Raw genomic sequence first — 22,944 nt, 5'->3', positions numbered from 1 at the left:
TTAATTCACTGATCCTTTCTTCTGCCTGTTCAAACCTGCTGTTGTATATATACCTCTAGTGTATTTTAAATCTCATCTGTTGTGCCTTTCATTCCAGTAAGTTCTGTTATTTTTCTTTGCATGCTTTCAAATTCTTCTTTATGCTCACCCAGTGTCTCATTAATATTCTTTTTTCACTTTGGCCATGTTTTCCTTCATCTTGAACTGATTCAGGAGATTTGTTTGAACAGCTTTGATTAGTTGTTCCAAATTCTGTGTCTCCTCCAACTTTTTAATGTGTTCCTTTGATTGGGCCATATCTTCCTGTTTCTTAGTATAGCTTGTAATTTTTTGCTGATGTCTAAACATCTGATTATCTTGATGTGTTTACTCTGATAGGTTGTTTCTCTCTTGCCTAAGGTTTTATTATTTATTGACTTTGTGTTAAGGTTCTTCTTTGACATTTGGTTCAACTTTATCCTAGATCTTTAGAATTGCTTGTGTTTAACTTATCAAAATAGGGCCAGGGACCCACGATGGGGGCCCAGTCCAGTTGCAAAGGGTCCTGGAGAGAGGGTCAGGAAAGACACCAAAAAGCATTCATTTTTTTCCTTTCACTTCCCCTAAGCTGCACTTTCCAGGCCTGCCCAGCAGGTGGTGCCCTTTGGCAAACCTTCCCTTGCAGCCTTAGGGAAGGAGGGTATTTTTTCAACTTTCACTGGGTGGTGTTGAAACAGTGGCTCTGGGGATGCCTGTGCTGGGCAGGATAGAACTGTGATTCAGAACTGGCCCCTCAGAAGCCATGCTCAGTACTCAGTCACGTCCCCCTACTCTTCCTGGGGACGGAGACCTTTGTGCCCATCTCTGTCCGGGGCAGCCAGCCATGGACTGTACCCAAGGCCCGGCCACTGCCACAGGAGCAGTTCACTCACAATTTTTGCTATATCTTCTCAGTCTCCCTATCCTGCTCATTCCTGGATTCTGTACAGTACTCCCCTTGGCTCTGGAGTTCCAGAATCATTGATTCAGACAGTTTCTGCCTGTACAGTGGCTGTTTTCATGGGAGGAGTGTGTTCTTTACCCGAATCTGCCATCTTCCCTGGAAACTCCCCAAAGATACCATTTTTATGTAGCTAGAATTTTTTACCTAATTATATCTTGAAGATTGTAAATTCTGACTTTGCTGGAGAAATCTCATGTTTACAACATGATGCAGATTATTGAAAATTCTTTAGTACAATAGAGAGGTTTAGACTTGAGTTGGGCCCAGATTTACGGGCTGGAAGGACATCCCAGGCAGGGGCATAGCATGAGCAAAATTGTGGGGGAGTGTAGGATAAATTCTAGGACAGTCTGCACACCTCGTTAAGGAAGTGAGGAGATGGTGATGAGGTGACAGGTTATTGAGAGAACTATTTTGCCAAGGAGAGAAAATCTCTTGTCCCAGGACACCTCCTAATTTCTGCCATCTTGTGCTGTAGGAAATCTGTCTTCTTGTGTTGTGAGACTCTGCCCTGAAGGGCAGGTTAAAATAACTAATTTAGCACCAACTGTGGGTCAGGGTCACAACCACCCTTGTAGTTTTGAATCCAAATGTGTAGGCATTCAAAATTGATACAGTTACCAGAGATTTGTCAATCTCTCCTTTAAGAGATTTGCCACCCTCTCCTTTAAAACCTCAAATCCCTGACCTGTTGCCCAAGATGCACAGTATACACTCAGGCTGGTCCTGTCTTGCTTGGGACTCTGCAGAGTTAGCTTGGTGACATTTGGTTTGCTGACTGCAACCAGCCCCATCCTGGGAAATGAGAGAGAGGAGCCTGGTTTCAAATCTCAGCTCTACCACTTACTGAGTGACCTTCAGCTGGTCCCTTCCCCTCATAGGCCACAGTTTCTTGAACTCCAAAATAAAGAGGCTGCAGCAGTGGGCCTCCTAGGTCCCACTCAGCCTTGCCATTCAATACTCCTGTGACTTGGCCCATAGGATTGCCAGCAAGACCCATCTCAGCTTCGTGCCCCAGGGTAGCTGCTCTGTGAAGCAGCAGCTGCCTGAATCAGTGCCCAATTCTCCCTGAAAGGAGGGTACCAGGGGGTGTTTGTAGTCCTCTGATGCTCTAACATATTCTCTCCCCCTGTGCTTCCCACAGCGGAGATTCTGGAGCTGGCTGGCAACGCAGCAAGAGACAACAAGAAAGGGCGGGTTACGCCTCGGCACATCCTGCTGGCGGTGGCCAATGATGAAGAGCTAAATCAGGTATGGGGCTCTTCTCCCCACCCCGTAGAGACACTTCAGCAAGCAGTGATGCTGCCAGGGAGACAGAGCCATCTATCTTATCTAAAGAGAGGTTAGTGTTTGGCTGGCTCTCAATGGTGTGGACCATAATTTGGACGATTAGCTCCTCTTCCCTCCATGGCAGTTTTTCCTGAAGGCTTTGTTGGGGGTATGCGTATGTGGGGAAGTGGGATGAAACAAGGTATCTGGCTGCCCCTGAAGGAAAGATAGTACCTAAATTCCACCTGAGTGAGGGACTGTGAGGACTTGGCCTCTGGGTAGTGAGTTTGGGTTCTGGCAGCATCCTAGGAGATGCCACAGAGGAAGGAGCTGTACCAACCAGTAACAGGAGTATGGGTGGGAAGGGCTGGCTTCTGGAAGGCCAGGGACAGGGTAGTCTGGTTCACCATCTGCCACTTTGGTTTTCCTACAAGCTGCTAAAAGGAGTCACCATAGCCAGTGGGGGGGTGTTACCAAACATCCACCCTGAATTGCTAGCGAAGAAGCGAGGATCCAAAGGAAAATTGGAAGCCATCATTACACCACCCCCTGCCAAGAAGGCCAAGTCTCCATCCCAGAAGAAGCCTGCATCTAAGAAAGCAGGAGGCAAGAAAGGGGCCCGGAAATCCAAGGTATGTGATTGGTTGGAGACAAGCGGAGTGGGGCGGGGTGCAGATAGATGGGGTTGTGAGGGGCTCCCCTCTTCTGAAGGCTTATAGCCCAGTTTTGGGGATAGGGGACTGAGGGAGCAACATGTAAGAGCCAGTTTCATAGGGCTTAGTCCAGTTCAAGTGTCCAGAGTCAGGCAGGGATTCCCAGAGTCTGGACACAATTAGAGGGCTGAATCCTTGGGGGAAGGGTGGATAGACCAGCTTGCAGGGAGCAGAGAGCTGAGTCAGACGGCCCAGGCTGGAAGGACCCTGTGCCTGGCCTGTGGGAAGGAACCTGCCTGTGGAGGAGCTTCCGTGTGCTAGGAAACAGTTGCCACCAAGTCCTGCCCAGGGTTGCCAGCTGCTTGCTTGCCCTAAGGCTCAGCAGAAAGATCACTGCATACTCTTCCAAGCATGTTGCAGCAGGGCAGTTTGCTCTTTGGCAGGGTTGCCTCTGTCAAGTAGGAAAACAGATGAATTCCTGAGGTGCTTGCTGCTGGACCATCCTTGGACTAGGACTAGGTCCTCAGTGCTGATGTATTCTGTGTTTAGTGAAAGCTTCTCGTTAGTGTGAGCTATTGTCTTTTTGGGTGAGGAAGGCCAAGCCATCTCCCTCACAACATGGGGGAGCAGCAGTCCACCCTCAGGAGGTCAGGCCTGTGGGTGGTCGTGCTCATCTGTCTGAGCATGGGCAGAAACCTCAAGGCAACCAAATACTCCTTTGTTCCTTGCCTGCTGGCCCTGGCCCATCAGCTGTCGTCACAGCCTCCAGGGCAAATAAACAAGGGACAGTACAGCCAAAGCTTTGGCTTTCAGCATCTCCAATAAACTGGGGTCTCCAGGCTGCCCTCATGAGCCCCTTAAGGTGGCCTCCTTCTGACCTCAAGCCAGCCTAGGAGAAAATTCCTTCTGGCAGAAGGTGACCTTCCTGTTTTGTAAGAACCTCCACAACAACTCCTCAGAAAGGTCTTGTGGGATCCAATAATGCAGTGTCAGGAAGTTCTTCCCACATCAGATCCAAATCTTCAAACAAGAGTGAGATGGTAGGGATCCCTTCCCAGGACAGATACCAGCAGTGACCAGGTTAACCAAGCTCCTCCCTGTCCTCCAGAGCGTCCCCTTCTCTGAGAGGGCTCCAGAGACTGGCCCATGGCCAGCTGTGTCTTGGGCTTTCACCCACAGGTGGGGGCACCTTGGTTTGCCTCTAGCCCTCTTCTCCCATCCTCACAGTTTGTGGGGCCTTCTTTAGATGAGTTGGAAGAGGCTGTATTTGCATTCTGGGTGCAAACTTCCCTAAAAATAACACCTGAGGTCCTCTTGCCAATGTGCCACGAACCCCACCTCGGCCCAAAATCACTCCTCAGTCTTTGAGAAAAACCTGAAATTGAAGAGTGTCCTACAAGTTATTTCCAGACGCTTGAACTCCACCTAGCTCACAAGTCCTGGAGGAGCCTTGTGGCTGGGCAGAGATTTCAGAAAATGTTCTGTTACTCATTGCTGCTAACTATAAAATTAGCAGATTGAGCTGTTTCTTTTTCCCCTTTCAACCTTTGCAGTTGGGGGGTAGGTTGGGGTAGAACAAAGGCAGGGGGAAAAGTGCCTATGCATCCCTTTTCAAATGTTAAAAAAAGGAGATGCCAAGCCCACCAACTTTTGAAAATGGTCAACAGAGACTCAGCTGCCTGCAGAACAGGCCCTTGGCACTTGGTACTGGGGCCCAGGGGGTAGAACCGCCTCCTTCAGCTCAGCTTTTGCGGCAGCCATTGCCTGCTTTTGTGCACACATGCTGCTTGTTGGTGTTTGAGCCTGTCCTTCACACACCAATGTCTGGTGGCAAACCTGGGCTGGGCCCTGGTCCCTCATCACCCCTGGTTTTTCCTCTGGTAGTTTTTGCCCCATGTCTTTCTGAACTTTACAATTAACCAAACCCTAGGAATTTTTTTTTCTTTTCTTTTTGGATTTGAAACATAGGTGTGTGTGTGTGTGTAGTGTGTGTGTGTGTGTGTGTGTAGCTCCTACTAGCTATATTTGGAATTCTGTGTTTCTAATAACCATATGCCAATAATCACTCAAACGCTCAAATTTTCCCTTGATTACAAAAGCAGGAAGTCTGTTATGGTGGTCTGTTTTTCTTCCACACAATAAAACACATTGTCTGCTTACTGTACCAGTATTTGGCTAACATTAAACCCTGGGGGAAGCTGAAATTGGAACCGTGAACAGCTAATTTTCAAAACATTTGTTTAATGTAAATTGTGGTGTCAGCTCCCAGAAACAGCGGAGAAGCCTGCAACTCCAAGTTTAAGTGGAATGTTCTGAAAATAAACTTTCCAGGGACATGCAAAGAAAGCCTTAGTAACATGCTAAAGTACTTGTTGTGAAAGGGAATTGGTATTTTTCAAGTGTCAACTCTTGAATTCCAAATCATAATTTTCTCCCCAATTCTATATAATTTGAAGGTTTTGAAAATCTCCAGTTTTGACAGCTGAGTCAGCTATAGTGGAAACAGTTAGAGACAGGCAACAAAACACACTGAGAGCTGGGAGGCTGGAGCCCTGGCTGTGCCCTATAGCTTGTTCTTCCTACCTGGGTGTCCTCTGACAAGTCTGTCTCCCTCTCTGTACCTCAGTTTCTCCTCTCCCATAAAGACAGTTGGGTCCATTACAGTCTTAGAATTCAATGACTTGCTCTCTAAATATTTGCATAATGTGATTTTGGAAATGTAAAATGTACAAGAGTTTGGACAGTGCAAAAGAGTATGCCGTCAAAAAATCTCATTCCTATCACAGTCCCCTTATTGCCCACTCATCCCCGGGACAGTCTTTGTAATGAGTTTTTGTGTATATCTTTCAGAAAGTCTATGTCTATAAAAGCAGATAGATATATAAATCCTTTCCTGATCCTACCTTTTTTTTTTTTAAATATAAATCACATTACCCACTGTTTTGGCCAGGTGGTGTAGTGGTTAAGAGTACAAGCTCTGAGGCCAGCCACCTGGCTTTGTATTCCAGTCCTGCCATTTCCTAATGGTATGATCTTGGCAAGTTACTTAACTTCTTCTGGTGTCTCAGTTTCCGTATCTGTAAAGTGGGGATATAACATAGTGTGGTTACAAGGCTGAATGAGAATTCATGTGAAGTACTTAGAACAGTATCTGGCACATACATTAGCTGCTGCTGTTGTTGATTATCTTGGCCATTCATCCATATCTCTATGCGTAGAGCTGCCCTAGTATTTCATAGTGTGGATGTACTTACTTATATGATGTAAAAAACAATGTGATCAGCCCCTATGAATGGACTTGGAGATTATTTCTAGTATTTTTCTATGACAGTGCTGCAGTGACTATTCTTAGACATGAGTCTCTGTGCTCATGTGCCAGTGTATCTATAGGATAAATTCTTCAAAGTGAACCACTGCTGAGGCAGAGAGTAAGTATATTTTTAATTTTGATGGCTCTTGCTCACATACAAAATATTTTACGCCATTAAGAAATTTCAAAGCTGCCTTGTGATTTAACATTTAACACCAGTTGTTTAAGGGAAGAGTCATTCATTCGACCAATAATACTGAGTGCCTACTTGTGCTAGCTGCTATTCTTCCTAGGGACTGGGGCTACAGCAGAACAGAAAGTCCTGCCTTCCCTCAATGAGCTTTGGTCTAGTGCGGGGGGACAGATTCTTTCTAAAAGATGGGAGGGACTAGATGCTACGACAAAAATAAAGCGGAGGAAGGGGCATGTGGTGATGGCGTGGGCCATGTTGTTTTATGTAGGTGTTCAGGTGAGGTTTCTCTGGTAAGGTGACTCTTGAATGGAGACCTGCAGGGAGTAAGGTATCCAGTCCTTCAGCGACTGAGAGGAGAGCTCTTGGCAGAGGGACAGCCAGTGCCCCCTCGTGGCTAAAGCAGGGGCATGATCGGCTCCTCCTGGAAAAGAACGTATAGCTCAGGGCCCCTAACATTTCCATAACATGGATCCCTTCTCAAGATAAGGTTTTCCAATGCATAAAATAAGATACATAAGATTCAAAGGAAACTATTTATAAGAAACCTCCTAGGCTAAGACCCCTATAAGAGTGTTTTACTAAGAATATAAGATAATCTATAGTGCATCTCTCAGAAGATGGTTTTTGCCAAAATTTTGGCTAAAAAAATTCTCTCACCTAGGATTTTTAAAACACAAACCCGTATCACCCACTCTCCCCTACCCCCCATATGAAAACCAGCCTCTTGGATCTTGAAGAGAGGGTTCTCTAGGGAAACAGAGCTGACAGATAAATGCAAATATTATGAGATTTTTATGAGTATTGTCTCACACGACTATGGTGATGGGCAAGTCCAAATTCTGAAGAGCAGGCTGCAAGTTGGGAATTCCAAAGACGGTTTCCAAAAAATTCCCCAGGAGAAGCTGGCTGGCTGAAGTAGAGATGGAAATTCTTCCTTCTGAGTGCTAAAATCATCAGTACTTCTTTTAAGGCCTTTAACTGATAGTATGAGACTTCTCTCGCTGTTGAGGGCAATCCCCTCAGTTGACTGTAGGTGTAATCAGCCATAGATGCAATCAACTTACTGATGATTTGAATCCACAAAATATTCTCACAGTAACAATCAGGCCAGTGCTTCCTTAACCAAACAACAGAACAACATAATCTGGTCAAGTTGACATATGAACTTAATCACATCCTTGATTCCTTATTTTCTTTTCACTTGCCCCAGAAAATTTTATCCTTATGTTATTTTATTCTTATCCTTTTTTATGCTTCTAATATTTTATTGATCTCTGCAACACAAGTAATATGTATACATTTAAATTTATATTAAAAATATTTCTTATGACCATACAGCACTAAATGGTTATGGATTCTACAGGATTGGATAGTTACCATAGTTATTAATAATGCACAGTTGATTAAAGCAACCATTGATAATTAAGGAAAAAGTAAGATTGTATTGGAAGTGCATCTTGTCATGGGATGGATGACAGAAGGTTTTCTCCAATTAGCTCTGTATCCAACAATGAATGTTATTTATTGCTAAAACGAGACAGGGTTTGACATTGTATTTTTACAAATTTATAGATATAAGTGCCTGGAAAATCTTGTTCACAAGTAAATGGAATTATATACCAACAATTACAAAGCAATCTATCATCAATTTGTTTTAGTAAACATTTTCTTTTAGAGTAGTTTTAGATTTAGAGAAAAATCACAAAGACTGTATAGAGAGTTGTCTAATATCTCTGACCCAGTTTCCCATTGCTAACACCTTATATAATCAGGGTACATTTGTCACAACTAAGAAACCAAAATTGGGGCATTGCTATTAACTAAACTTCATCATTCTGTTTTTAAATGATCTATCAGCTGTTAACTCAATTAGGTACATGTTCAGTTTTGTTGAGAGACACCTGACTTGCAAAAGGATTTGTTATGCAGCCTTTTTCTTTCTTGGTTCTTGGGAAGTATATCAAAAAAGACCTTACAAAGATTTTTCCCTTTCACTTAGAGGCACCTAGTTAATTTTGATACACTCAAAGTATTAGAATCAAAATAGTGGTAATTGTAATGTCTTTGCCAGGTCAATGTTTCTTGATAAAACACTTTTACTCCTAACCATACCTTTTGTATCAAAACAGCAGAGCTTAGATTTAACTGATTTATGGAAAATGTCAGCCACATAACCTAATTGTCAAAGCAGTCCTTATTGTTAAAGCAGTCAGCAAAATTAGACCTCAATTTTCAATGTAAGTAAAAATGTTTATGTTAATATTAATGAATTTGCATCCTAAGATAACAGATGGATCTGGCGTGGGCCTTGCCCTGAGTTTACTACCTAGAAGAAGGCAGGCATAGCCATCTTTGATATTTCTCACCCTTACTTTCCTGATTTACTCCCATAGGTCCCTCCCTCAGGAGTGATGAACTTTTTTAGACTAAAAGTGAAGAGTTTACACAAAAATTGCCATTGTTCCCACAATATATCTGAATGTAGAAAGTCCCCAAATGAGCCCAAATATCCATTTTTTTAAATAAATTCATTCTTAACAGAAATATACAAAAAACTGAGGAAGACATGCAGCCCTCCTCCCTAGGGCAGCACACCATACTAATATTCCCCTTGGGAAGTGGGAGAAGGGGTTATGATGAAACCCAGCATGAAACCTTGACCACAGGCATGTATCACTTGTAGGGCAAGTCAGTTGTAGGAAAAAGTACATAGGGAAATTGAGGATCTGGAAATTGATTTATTTAAAACTCTCTATGCCCACATACCCCTTGGAAGGGCCAAGGTTCACCTACTTCAGTTTGAATGTTGCCAGGGACAAGGCCACAGAGTGTGCTGTGACCCATGCCCTCAGTGGGGAGCGGTCCCCAGGGAGACAGGTAGACTCAGCAGCAGCCACCACAGGGACCCTTCTCCAGGGCTGACTTCAATGAAGGAGAGGAGAAGAGAGTAGTTGCTCCTGGAGTGGGGAGGGCTGTGGCCCTTGGTCTGCTTTTTGAGAACTAATGACCTAGAACAGCTTCTCTCTCTCTCTCTCAAACTTGATTAGTGTATAGACATCTAGAAAGGAGAGAGACTTGAAGACATTCTAAGAGATATTTACTTGGCTTGAATTTATGGAAATGTTTCTATTCTAAATTAATCACTGTAAAAGCAAAGTTTTGACTTAAAGTGACTTTTTTAAAAGATTATAAAGTGAGGAAAACACCATTTAACACTCCTCATAGAACTCTCAGACCCTCAAAATTTTAAGTCCGCAGCCCCTACCTTAAGAACTGCTGATTAGAATTGAATTGGTTGTGGTTCAGCCTCACTGGTAGCAAAGCCCAGTCTTGTATGGCCTCTGCCTGTGTGGATCATGTACTGACTTCTGTATTTGTGCAAGAAGAAACAGGGAGAAGTCAGCAAGGCAGCCAGCGCCGACAGCACCACCGAGGGCACGCCTGCTGATGGCTTCACTGTCCTCTCCACAAAGAGCCTCTTCCTCGGCCAGAAGGTAGGCAAATGGTGCTATAGTCTGCTTCAGGGGCCCCAGGACTCATGGGTGCAGGTCATCTCCATGGTAGGCCTCTCCTGGAGGGTTGCACGAAGGCCATGAGGCTGAGGGGCCTTTTGGCAGGTGGGGGAAGCAGGCTTAGTGATAAAGAAGAGGGAAAGAGGTCTCCTGGGGGGTTCAGGGAGCCCTGGGGTTAGTCTGGGGGAGGAACCACTTATATGGGATAGCCTGGGCATCAGATGGCCCCAACCAGGAAAATAGCCAGAAGTATGACTCCATCCGGGAAAGGGGAAGGTCTAGCAGGCAGCATATTCTTTCTGATGGGCACTGAAGGTAGACCCCCCACCCCAGAGGATGGGGTTGTTTTTAGACATACGAAGTGGGCGCACTGGGGTTTCTTCATTAAACCACCAGATGACTTCAAACCAATTGTTTGTTTGTTTTAACCTTGGGCAATATATTTTCAGCCACCCCAGTGATGCAACTTTGCAAGGACGCCATGGTTTTGTAAAAGATGATTCACTTTTATTGAAAATAAAAATGATGCAAGGCTTTTAAGACCTGAGATGAGGGTTACTATTTCTCTATTAATACTCAAAAAGGGGGTGGAGAAAGGGAATTAAACTTTCTTAATATTTTATCTTACATTAAAAGCCTGAATTTGATCTTCCATATTGTGTTTAGTTTTAATGTGGTAACACCTTGGTTCTGAAGCTGCATCATTTTTAAATCCTCACTGTCAATTTTCTTTTGCATCACAGTGACACAGTCTTCCTGGTCACGTCATTGCAAGTTCTCCTTCTATCCCTTCCCCTCTTTCTATCACTAATTGCACTCAGTCTTTCATGATGCAATTTCTGTGATGGACTCTGTGTTCCAGAAAATAACCATTATAGTTTACATTTTATAACCATTATCTGTATTTTGTATGCATTTTTCAAAAGAAAAAAATAGCACTAGTTGTCATCTTAAGGTCGGGGGCTTTGAAAGTTTTTGTTGAAAATTTTTTTTATTCATTTAAAAATTTTTAACTCAGTGAAGGCAACCACCTGGGTCTAGTTTCACAGCCTTTAACATGTCCTTTGGGTAAAACAGTGAAAGTTAATGTGACCTGTCATCCAAATTGCTTCAGTTTGAACTAAAGACCCCAGCTACTTGGGACTAGCTTCAGTGTGTTCTAGATCCTTAATGCTGATGGTGTCAAGGACTTGGAGGCCTGTTAAGCAGGTAGAAATATTCAGCCCCTGGGCCCCCCCCTCCTTCTTTCTCCCCTGACTCCTTCCCCTTGGGCAGCTCTGACCCTCCTGGCCTCTTCCTTTCCTGTGTTCTTCTTGCTTCCTCCTGTTGGCCACCCCAGAGGCAGCCACAAACCGGAAATCCTCACCTCCTCACTGGATGAACTCAAACAGCTCTAAAATAGCATTCTGCCATACAGATATCCATGTATAAATGGAAATGCCCTTCTATCCTCTGCTCTTGTCTGGGCTCAGTTGCCCGTGAGCCCTGAAGGGAGGCAGGCAGAGGCTGCACACACCTCAGTGGCACTCCTGCAGAGCTGGGTACCTGCCAGCTGCCTGCAACAAAGCCAGCATCGTACTTTTCTCCATTTTGGTATACCTGGTCTCAGGTGCAGGACCAGGTGCCACAAGAATAAAAGTTCCATAAAGTACAAATCTGGCTAATACTCTGCCCTACTCGGAGTAGGGGTGAGGGGCTCCAAAAATCCATAGAGAAGCGTTGATACTCTGTAATAATTTATAGATATGTCATCTAATAACATTTAAGATACAGAAGAAAGTGAAAGAAGTAAACTTGATAATAAAACTAATGTCCTTATTTGATGTCTTGAATTTTGGCGAGAGAATCTGAAAGAATTAGTTAAGCCACAGCGCATTGTAAATTGGTAATCTGTAAGAGGAGGGGCTGAATGCAAAATGAGACTGACCACCCAGCCTTCTTTCCCCTATCACACATGTAAGTGTGTTAATTGTGAAAACAAAACACCAAGCTACCACGAGACTGCCCTTCTGGTTAAATGTGCTTCCAACTTATTGATCCAAGGTTCAAACCTGGGAGGAGGTACCCCCAAATTCACTGCAGGTGCCTTTTATTTAGCTTAGTCTCTCCAAATGTGGCTATATAGAGTGAAGCGGTTTCTCATGTCAGTCTGAGAACCAGTGTTAGAAACTAGGGTGTCAGCTGCCCTTTCTGGAACCCTACACCCCTGCAGCATGGATTAGAGGAGTGTTTCTATTTTGGAGTCTCATTTTTGAAGCAATACTTTCTGGCCCTATATTGGCTATTACTGTCAGGCAAAAGATGTGCCATATAGAGCAAAAGGGGAAAGAGCCATATAAATTTTTATACAAAGCACATTTTAAAATGTTAGACATTATTTTACTTGGATTTTAGCAAATGTTTCAAAAACGATACTTTAGAATGATGACTGTATGGTACCCTGAGTTCCAGGAATCTTATTTTTCATCTGTGAGAGTGAAACCAATGCTTGACTATTGCCAGCAAGCAAGGGGTAGAGAAGGGTGATATATCATGCTGACTACAGCTCTTTAAAGCTTGGTTGCTAAGCTACTCATGGGAGAATATGTGTCCAGGGCTTAGGAGCCTGGGAGCTAATTGTTGCTGATGATGCTGTATTTCACATACTGAAGTCTCAGGAGTAATTGCCCTCATTACGCTATGATTTTACCCAATGTTCACACACATTGTTGAGTTGTTTTAAAAAACCAACACAGTGCTGTGAATCTGAATCACCTAATGTTTTTGCTTTGTGGTTTAAAGCAAAAGATTTACAGAGGTTTTAAAACCCAACACTTCTATGTCCAAAAACCCTTCCCAATGTGTTTTGGTCTAAGTCTGTGTCAACCGCTAGTAAATAATGTACATTTCCTTGTTAGAGTCTGTAATATTTAGAGCAGTTGGGCAGGCAAACAAGGGTGTGAGTGAATCTGCACACCTCCCAGACATATCAGGTCACAGCCTTGGCCCTTTGCCACTAAAAGCAGAGGCAGGGTCCTGTGGGCATTCTCCCTCTGGCCTCAGCTCCCTTCTCCTGGGGCTAGGAGACTCTAAGGAGAGAGGGAGATTTTGAAGCAGCAGGAAGGAAGAAATGGCTCCTTACGCCCCTATACCGCTATGTCTGACGATTAGCTTCTGAGACAGTTTAGGAAACTGATGAAGCTGTGCCGAGTGACTCAACAGCTGGACTTCCTGGTAGTGCCCACACATAAGATGAGTGCCCTTTCTTTGTGAGACACGTTCTAGCCTGAAGCCCATCAGATCCCACTGCCAAGCCCAAAGATCCCGAGGAGTTTAGCCTGGGGATGTGTATGGGGCAGGCAGCACAGCCCGGATGAAGGAGCCCCTGTGCCCCAGAGGCAAGGCAGGAGGAGGCCCTCGAGTGGGACACAGGGAAAATGTCATTCTCCATGAGGACTCAAGAACAAATTCTGTGGAAAACATTGCCCTCTCCATCCCACTTAGTTGAAATGGACTTTGGAAACAAGCAAAGGGTTGTACCGTATGTAGCCAATCAGTCTTCCATCCCTGAGGGAATGAGAGCGCACCAAAATTGGACAAGTACGGGCTAAAATCAGCATATCACTTAGTCTTCAAAAATCACTTTCATTTCCTAAAATCGAATTTCTGATCCTGTTATGTAAAAGAAAAAAAAAAAAAGGATTATGCTATTTACTATAGCCAAATAGGCCATGTCAAAGCAGCCTGGACATCTAACCAGTGGTCCCAAGTCTCGGGCCCCTTCCCTATCATCAGCAGCAAACTGCCTCCTGGTCTGCCTTAAATGGCGGGCACCAGCCTCCCTTCCCTTTGGGTCCAAGCCAGGCCAAGGACCTAGAACCTGAGCTCTGGGCTTTTGATTAGCCCTACTTTAAGAGAAGGGGCAAGAGAGGGTGTTCATTTCATCTCAAAATTATAGCCGAGGATCTCGACATCCAATTTCAAATCTATTATTTGCCTACAAAAACCGTAGCAATGCCTTAGGCATAGTATGGCACTGAGCAAGTAGCAGGCAATACATTCCCTGCCTTTAAGAAACATATACACAAATGATCTCACACCAAGAGTAGAGAATAAGGATTAACATGGACATAACCATGACAGGGAAGATTTGGGTACTGTTGTCCCCAGAGGCTGGCTTTAGCAGAGCCATCTGAGGTTAGGATGATCAAATCCCAGAGCTGGAAGTCTTCATGAAGGTCACTTGGCTAAGTCCCTTTCCCCTAGCTCTGGCAGCCAAGTGGGACCCCCTTCTGCTCTGCTGCTGACAATTCCCTTTGGTCACTCTCTCCAGTGGCCAACAATCTACACAGCCACTTTAAATTCCCTCTGCTGTGCTTTAAAACTGTTTTCCATCTTTCCCAGCAATGGAACAAAGAAGTAATCACCTTGTTCAAATTCTGAAATTTATTAACAACCCTCCTCCTCCCCCCAAATCAGCCTAATCTTGAGCATTTTCATAGCTTCCCAGAAATCTGATTTCCCAACCCACAGATGCCGCCTCTCGGCCATGTGTTTCAGGCAGCCACACACCCCTTTGGCTGAGACGGCAGTTGGCTTTCACTTGGGTGGTGGGAGGGGCCCTGGTCTCCCTATGATTGGGCACTGTCTTTCCCCTACTGTGCCTCTTCACTTGTGACCTATTGGATGGTGGGAACCTTTACAGACATGCACATACGTGATTACTTGCACCCTCTGTCCATGGGCTCTTCTGTTCAGGGGGACTACTGTCTTTGTTCGTGATCACTGTTGGCTTCTGCCCACTGGTCTTTCCCATGTACCCGAATCAATTTTCCAGTCTTCTCTCCCCTCTCCAACCTCTCCTGCTCACCCCCACAAAGACCCCCTCCCCAAAGCACATGCTTTCTCGTCCTGTGGAATTTTTTAAAATGCATATTTGTTCATATTTAATAGCAGCAAAACCATTTTGAGGTTCAGTTCCCATATCCTGAGGACATCCGCTGAATCCTGGAGCAGGGAAAAGCACAGTTAGAAACTCACAACTCTAGTCTTATCTGCAAGATGTGAGTGAGGAAGTGAAGCAGCACTTAGCTGGAGATGCTCCATGCTGAGGAGAAGTTACTCCTTGAGGTTCCCTGTTTCGTGCTTCCAAGAGCAGGGGCTGCCTCTGGTCAGAGCAGAGGCAGATGAGCCCAGAGTGAACTGGGAATTCTCCAGGGAACTTGAGTTCTGTTTGCTTCAGTAGAGCCATGCAACTCCACAGCTTCCCAAGAGAATCCCATTCCCCAGAACAGAGAAGTGGTGCTCCCCAAGACAGAACTAGAGGCAGGCTAGTGGGGGCTTTCCCAGAAAGCTAGTTGAATAGGTGATTTTCCAATGAGGCATTTATACAATTGGGAAAAGTACAATTGGGAAAAAAGTGTGAATTTTAAGAATTTGAACATGTATGTTTTTTAAACAAAAAAGGAATCTGATACATGTCTTAAAAGTACGCTTATCTACCACTGCAGGGAGTGAAGTATTTCTCCGCTTTTTTCTTTATGTTGTTCCTCCCTCACCAACCTCCTGCCCCTTCACATAGTGTGGGGATTACTTTTTGGTGAGGGGGAGGGCAGGGAGTCTTGGCGTAATTTGAGTTTTTTAAAGCAGGATTTGCTTAAATAATATTACAGTAGAGTCCTTTACCTTGTTCTGCATCCTCAACCTTTGCTCTGCCTCACCTGAGACCCCCCAGTCTGTGCCTACCTTGACCGCTTCACCCGGAGCAGTTGCTGCCCCGGCTCTGATTCTTGCCTCCTTTCTGTGGCTCTCTCCTGGCACCAGGGTCCTGTGCTTCTCAGACCTCGCTAAGGGAGATCACCCCCGATGGGCTTCTTTCAGCCTCTAGGATGTGGGTGGCCTGAAATCACCGGGCAGTGCTAGAAACAATAAACGGAAAGTCCAAGTACTGAAAATGTGTTCCTCTTCTCCCTCTGAGTCTTTAGCTAAGAATAACGCCCACCACCCTGTGGCAGGGCCCAAATTTATTGCCACAATTTCTTTCTCACAAAGGATGACTTTTAATTTAAGCAGGGTCCTCTTGTGAGAATGTATTGGCTGCTTCTGAGAATCAGAAATGTGAGTTTATATTTCTCATGCTTTTAGAGTGTCAGGGTTTTTGTTTGGTTTTGTTTTCAATGAAGTGTTTGGCTCCAGAAATTCAGTGACATGGAGCTCAGTTGCCAGGAGCCTCCCTGCCAAGTGTCTGCGTATGGCTGTCTTCTTGGAGTGAGGGCCCTGCAGGCCACAGTCCACATTCCCAGCCTGGATCAGTCTTGGACACTTGCTCTGCTGAGGGCTGCTTTGACATCTCTTTTTGATGCAGCAGTTATGAATTTGTGTCCCTGAAGAATGAGCATCTTCATTAAAAGAATGGAGCGTGTATTTGACTGCAGGCACTTATACCTAAAGAACAGGAAGGGGGAAAAGAGGGAACCTGGAAAGCAGCCCTAGGCTAGTTAACTTCCCTTGCCCCTCTGACAGCACAGTCTGGAACTCAGGTATCCTCATATGCAGATGCTTGGGGGTGCTGTGGCAACAGAATAAAAGGACAGTGAGGAGGGAGGATGTTCTCTTGGCTCTTCAGAAAGAACCAGTTGGTTGGATAGTCCTAAAACTCACTCAGGGAAAATGATCAATAAGCTGGCTCCTGGGCCTCAGAGTAACCGCCAACAAGGTGAAAACAGTTCAAAAGACACATTGTCTTGCCAGAGAACTGCTTTTTCTCTTTTTGGGTTTTACCAGAACTTCAGCATTACATGACTAATGGGCATGAAAAATGAGATATTAATAAGCAACAGACCATTTTAGCTCCTTGTCACCCCCAACTAGGGCAGGGCAGGCAGGCAGGCAGCCAGTAGTCACAGTGACAGGACAGCATTACAGACCTGTAGCCACTTGAAAGAGCTACTTGGGGTTCACCCAAACCACATGGGACTTTTATACCATCCTATGACTCAAAGAAGAGGACCCCATATTACAAGTTCCTTTAAAGGGAAGTCGATCCATGGGTCCAATGTGGCTTACGCCTCTCTCTTGCCTCAAGCATCACTCAACAGGTTCTGAACTCTCAGCCTAGCTTGCTTCCTTTCAGCATCTTGAGCAGCATTTGAGTCTTACATTGCAGTGGATTCGTTTTAGCCAGCAACTCCCTCCCCTTTTTGTGCCCCCTGCTCTTTGAGTGTCCATTACCCTTCATCTGTGTCCCAAGGCTCACTTCTGTGACTTCCCGGCTGTCCTGTTATTTCCCACCTCATGCTTTTCTTTTCAGCTGAACCTTATTCACAGTGAAATCAGTAATTTAGCCGGCTTTGAGGTGGAGGCCATAATCAATCCTACCAATGCTGACATTGACCTTAAAGATGACCTAGGTAATTGGGGATGGGGTTCGGCACCACCAGCTGTCAGATGAAAAGTTATGGAACCCAGAATTTAGGCTCTGCAGCATCTCAAACTTCAGAGTGGTCAAGCCAAATGCCCAAATTCAACATTGACATTTGAGGTAGAAATTGAATGTCTACTTCCTCCAAGTCATTCCAGATGGAAAAGGTCTGATATGTTCCATTAAGTGTGATTGGCTCCTTTCCCCTCCAGTTGCAAATATACTGTTGTCTAAATTCTTTTCCATAATGATCAAACTGACTGCTGGTTACTTGGGGGGATTTTTTTTTTAATGTGTTTGTTTTTTTTTTTAGAACTGAAAAAACTCAGGTAACTACAAAATGATAGTTTCTCCATTTAAGCCTTGATTAGAAATGACACTCAAACAAAGCTTGAAAGCACTTGGAAAGGGAGACTGTTAAATTGCATTAGTATACCATTAAGCTCTGCATAATCTGCGAACAAAATGGTTTTCCCCAAATTTACCACCTACTGTCACTTCAACTTTTCTACAACTGAAAATAGTATATGACAGCGTGAGTTATCTCATGAGTTCTAGAAATGAGTTCATGAGTTATTTGGCTAGAGGATGATATGAAAGTGAAGGGCAGTATTGCTTCTGAAGCACTTCCTATGGAGGTGTCTCCCCGCTCAGGAGGGCTGATGGTCAGGGCAAGCTGAGAGGCACCTCTTGGGTGTCCCACTTCTGTGGCTTCAACTGCCAGCTCATGGCATGGAAGAGGGCCTTGCTATGTGAAACAGGCAACACAGGCCCCCAAAGGTGGTCTCATCCCTTGAGTGCCTTTAGCTCCTAGGTGCTGCTGCTTTTGTAAGATGGCAGACTTCCTTACTAGGAGAGACATGCAGTCTAGAGCCTGGGCACGATCTCACACGCTGACTGCAAGAGTGGGCTGAAGACATGGGAATGGGACTCAGGAAAGCCTCCACTCAAACCTGTTCTCTAACTGCCCTTTACAGATAATTTCTTAAAAGAGGGCACAAGCTAGAAAAAGCAAGGATCCTAACCAGAGTACATCATAAACGTAAAATACATTAAAGTAGGATTGGGCAGGATAAGAGGCAGACCTGGGAAAATATTTCCGTACTTTGCGGGGAAAAACAAACCCAGTCACCTACACATCCCTCTATTTTCTCGGCTTACAAGAGACATCCTTTGAAGGTAGACAAGATGCATGTCACAAGAATAAAATTTAAAGCCTGCAAGTTGACTGTTGTGGACAAAATGGAGAAACTTGTTGTTTTTGGTTGGCCTGATAGTCCACATTTTTTTAAAACAGACTGCCATGTTTTAGTAGTCTTCTCAGTGGGGTGCCAGTTTTATAGGCTTTTGCGAAGTGAAATGGGGCATTCGTTGTTTTGTTATTTCTTTTAACCGTTGCAAATGATCTCGTGTGTGTTTCTCTTTCTTTGGACTTGTCATTCAAATGTTTAATTTAAACATGTCACATTTGATATTCCTCCTCCTCTCCTCACCCCCATCCACATGTGCGCACACTGCGTGGACTGATTGCCCCTTTGGCTCATTTTTTGGAATCGACCAGGTAGGCCAGCCCTGCCATTGGGGCGTTAGTAAATGTGCCTGTGTGTGGGTCTCGGTCCAACAGAGTTGATATACATTTGTTTACCTGTTATAGTTGCAAGTTGTACAGGCTGACATTGCCTCGATCGACAGTGATGCTGTCGTTCACCCGACAAACACTGACTTCTACATCGGTGGTGAAGTAGGTAATGCCTAGCCGGGTGCTGCCGAGTGTGTGTGTGCATGGTCAGTCGGCCGCTGCAGACAGCTTGATCTTTGACAGCTATGCAGGGCTGCATTCATTTCACACTTCCAGCTGTCCTGACCTCCCCAAGGGCTCCTGTCCCTGGGTTGTGAACATAGAACTCTGGCTACCTGCAGCCAGGAAGCATCACACAGCTCACAAATGGGTGCTGCTGGTTTGGGAACTGGTTCAGCAACATCATTTATTCATTTTCCTCAAGAGGCACAGGCTTTGTTGGAAACTGGGTTCATAGACTATTTCAGCTTCCAGGAGGAAGCAGTCAGATTGGCTGAGTGGCATCCAAGACTGCTTCTGTGTCCTCTGGGAAGAGACACCCACAAATGCTGTGCATGGGTCTCTGCCCACACACACCTCTGTCTGTGTCAGAAGCACACCCAATCCTGAAAATGGCCCTAAAGCCACAGGTTCTCATGGTGTACCCTTTCAGAGCACTCTCCCACACCCAGGGGTTCTCAGGCTTTAAGAAAATCACCCCATTCTGATGTGGTGTCCCTAGACTGCTCTTGAGAAATATTATCCTAGAACCAGAAAGCACCTTCCTCTCCCCTGGTAGCTGATGATGCATTGTTTAGTTGGCTTCCGGCACGCTAAACAGCTGAGGGTGGGGTGAGGCAGAGAGAGCACTCGAGATGCTGGATCCCATAGCTGCAGATTTGCCAGCATGAGTACCACGTAGTGTCCGCTTATATGGGACTACACTGAGGGGCTTATCTAATGAGAAGGTATCCAGGTGTAATGGCAAAAAGCACAGGGTTGGAGCTAGGTAGAAGGAGCATGACTCCTCGCCTCGGCATTTACTGGCAGTGGGGCTTGTGCAAGTCACTTAACTCCTTTGGGCCTTGGTTTCTCCAACTATAAAATAGTGTTAATTGTGGAGGATTGTATTAAATAACATAAGCAAAGCACCTTGTTGTGCTGGCTTCTGATTGTATTTACCATGTGATCTTGCTATCGTCTATTGTCTATGTATATGATTTTTACAGTAGGTGTCCTGGGAATAGTACTCAGTGCATACTCACACCAGCTTCCAAAGACAGTGATTACATTTCTAACGAGTACAAAAGTGAAGTCATCTTGAAGGATGAGGGTAACAGGCTTTTCTAGTGTCCCAGGCACTAGATGTACAAGAATTCAGCAATCTGTGGCTGTCTAGCTCTGGTTAGTATCACTACGAAAGACTGCTGTTTACATCTTCCCCAACCACTGGGAATTGGGCTAATTACTCTCCTGGGCATTTTGGATTTCGGACATGGATGGCAAAACAAACCGGACAGAAAGGCTTCAGCAAGTCTGCCAGGCCAAAATAAAATCAGGCAACTAAAATAAACTTTCCTTTCACGAGATTTTGGAGAAGTTTAAGAGTTCCTAAGTCAGGCAGCTTAGGAGAAAGGTAATTCCTTTCTTAGCCAAGTGAAAATTTGATGGGTGGGAAGTACTTATTTGGAGAAAAGGAAATAAACGAACAACTAAGGGCTTGTCTTTCTTTCAGCCAGGAGTGACTAAGGCCTGGGTTCATCCTACCATCCAGGACATTTAGTGAGATGGAAATTATGAAACTTCTCCCAGGCTCAGGGAGAGGAGAAAGTCTGCGACCTGCTGGGCTCATGGAAGGCGTGTGTCCAGCAGGGGCAACCACACCATGTAGAGCTGGAGGCCTTTGAGACAGGCTTGAACCAGCTGTGCTAACCCAGAAGCGCCCAGTTGGTGTTACTGCTTCTCCCTGCAATGCTTGCTCTCAGCCTAGCGATAGGCACAGGGCAGGGATTATCAGCTTTGGTTGGCACATGAGCAACCTGAGTTTCAGAGCTTGCCCAAGGGCACACCACACATCACTCACCAACACTGCCAGAGCTGGCAGAGAGGAGGAAAGAGAGTGCCAGGTCCAGAATCCAGGTCTTCCAAAGCCCACCTTAGTGCATTTTCTGCCCAGTGAACCAGTCCAAACTAGCTGAACCCAGATTTTTTTTTTACAATATCAAAACAGTGATAAACCAGATTCATACGTGGTCTGAATTGGTTCCAGCTCCCACTTTGATGTGTTAGAGGGGAAAGGGGGAAGCTAGGATGTAATCACTCCATCTCTCATACTTGGTGTGAATTCCTGAGTCCTGAGACTGCTGGAAGAAGGAATGCGAGTGCAGGAATGCTTAGCCCCAGTGATTAACTTTTACCCATCAAAAGTTCTTTCTAACAGTGAAATAGACCACAGGCTTAGCCTGACATTTGTCCAAGCCTAAATTTTCGCTTAGGCTGTTTTGAACACTGATACTTATGCCTGCTTTCTAAGCATGAAATAATGTTCTTGTTCTCATGGGAGTAACACATGTTTATGCTTGGGGGCAAATAAGCCAATTGCTTCATGATTAACCCTGAAGTTAAGCCTAAAAAACAAGAGTCTTACATTAAGAGTGTTGACAATACAGTTGAAAATGGGCCTGTTTCTTGTTAAAAAGTACACATGTGTCTACATGAACATGTGCATACATATGTGTGTGTAGGAGTCAAGTCCTGAGTGGGTTGATTGCCTGCAACCTAGGGTTGAATTTAAGTTTGGGAAATGCATTAAGTGTATTTTAACTTGCAAGTTTCACTTCTAATTGAAGCAATACTTAATGATAAGTAAAAGTTTTAAAGTAAACACTCTTCCTAAGATAAAACACCTTTAATTATAAATCAGCCCATTTTCTTAAGAAATATTTTATATTTAAGAAAGTAGTTGATAATATTAATATGGTACTAATTTTCTTTTACTTTCCAAATAGCCCAGTTCTCACCAAAGAGTAGATGTGATAGAGAATGAGGACCTTACTCAGTCCCGGCTGTGGCATATGTACTTACGTCCCTTAGAGGAAGAGGGAAGGCTAGGTCAGGGGCAGCAGGGACAGAGCACATGGGACCCTCTAGCTGATTCAGACCCCAGATTCCTTTTTTTCAGCTGCATGGATATCTCAGGTGAACCTGTATTTGGGTGTCACTCAACCTGGGTTGTGTCTTAAAGGCACTACTTCCTAGTGGACGTAACTGAATGACGAGGCCCCAAGCCTCCTCCCTCAAGCATATGCTCCATTCAGCTGCCATCTCTGATGCTGAGCTTTAACAGAAACACACAGCAGCAGCAGATGAAAAGTCTCTGAAAGTAGAATATGGTTTTCCTCCCGATGCCTCAGCCACGTAAAGGCTATTTTGCTGCTGTTCAAGACAGGCGACAGTATGAAGGCAGTCTTGGCTAATGAAGAGGGGGCACAGGATCCCACCTCAGGGACCCTAAATTAATCTCTCTCCAAAAGCCCAGCCTCCACTCAGCTGAGCGCTCCTTGTGGGCAATGGGTCACATTCATTCATGCACCCACCCTTCCTATGGCTGGACAGGTGGCTTACAGGTCTAGCCCCACCATTAGCTCTGGTTCTGTCTTGTGACAGTGCTTGGGCTGTTTGCTTTCCTTCTAGACACTTTCTAGGGTTAGTTCACCCATGCCGAACAAGCATGCAAATGAGGCAGGTCTCTCTAAGATAATTAGACTTAGTCATTACAGGGTGAATCCAAAGAGAATTTGGGCTGGTGCATTCCAGTGCACCCTGACCTACCCTATCAGAATTGTGCCAGGTGCACCTTGAATTTTCCAAGACAAATGGTGAATCTTAAGGGGAGTATTTTATCCTCTCCTGAGGAAAAGTTCTTTAAAATGTGCAAAGCTGAGGAATCAGAGCTTAAGGAAAAATCAGAAGCCATTCTGGCCAAACTTAAAAGGATAACATTGTTATTAACTTCTATTGCTGATCATTATTCCACATGAGATGTTTAACCCAAAGATCTTACAGGGG

At 44.8% G+C, this 22,944-nt stretch overlaps 1 protein-coding gene across 5 annotated transcripts in view; it reads left to right on the top strand.

Moving 5' to 3' along the window:
- The window catches only part of LOC119507572 (core histone macro-H2A.1), a 95,635-nt gene that overhangs the window by 59,678 nt on the left and 13,013 nt on the right, over positions 1 to 22,944 (top strand). For 2 of the 5 annotated variants that reach the window (XM_037800733.1, XM_037800732.1), the window contains exons 3-6: positions 2,127 to 2,233; positions 2,686 to 2,883; positions 9,791 to 9,901; positions 17,208 to 17,307. In XM_037800733.1, coding sequence (XP_037656661.1) covers positions 2,127 to 2,233; positions 2,686 to 2,883; positions 9,791 to 9,901; positions 17,208 to 17,307 — 516 coding nt within the window. Of the gene's footprint in view, positions 1 to 2,126; positions 2,234 to 2,685; positions 2,884 to 9,790; positions 9,902 to 17,207; positions 17,308 to 18,972; positions 19,064 to 22,944 lie in introns of all 5 variants that reach the window. The other 3 variants (XM_037800735.1, XM_037800734.1, XM_037800736.1) reach the window with 3 other exon arrangements.

This window comes from Choloepus didactylus, chromosome 13 (assembly GCF_015220235.1).
Source record: "Choloepus didactylus isolate mChoDid1 chromosome 13, mChoDid1.pri, whole genome shotgun sequence".
Classification (NCBI taxonomy): Eukaryota; Metazoa; Chordata; class Mammalia; order Pilosa; family Megalonychidae; genus Choloepus; species Choloepus didactylus.
This window is presented reverse-complemented; position numbering and strand designations above follow the sequence as displayed.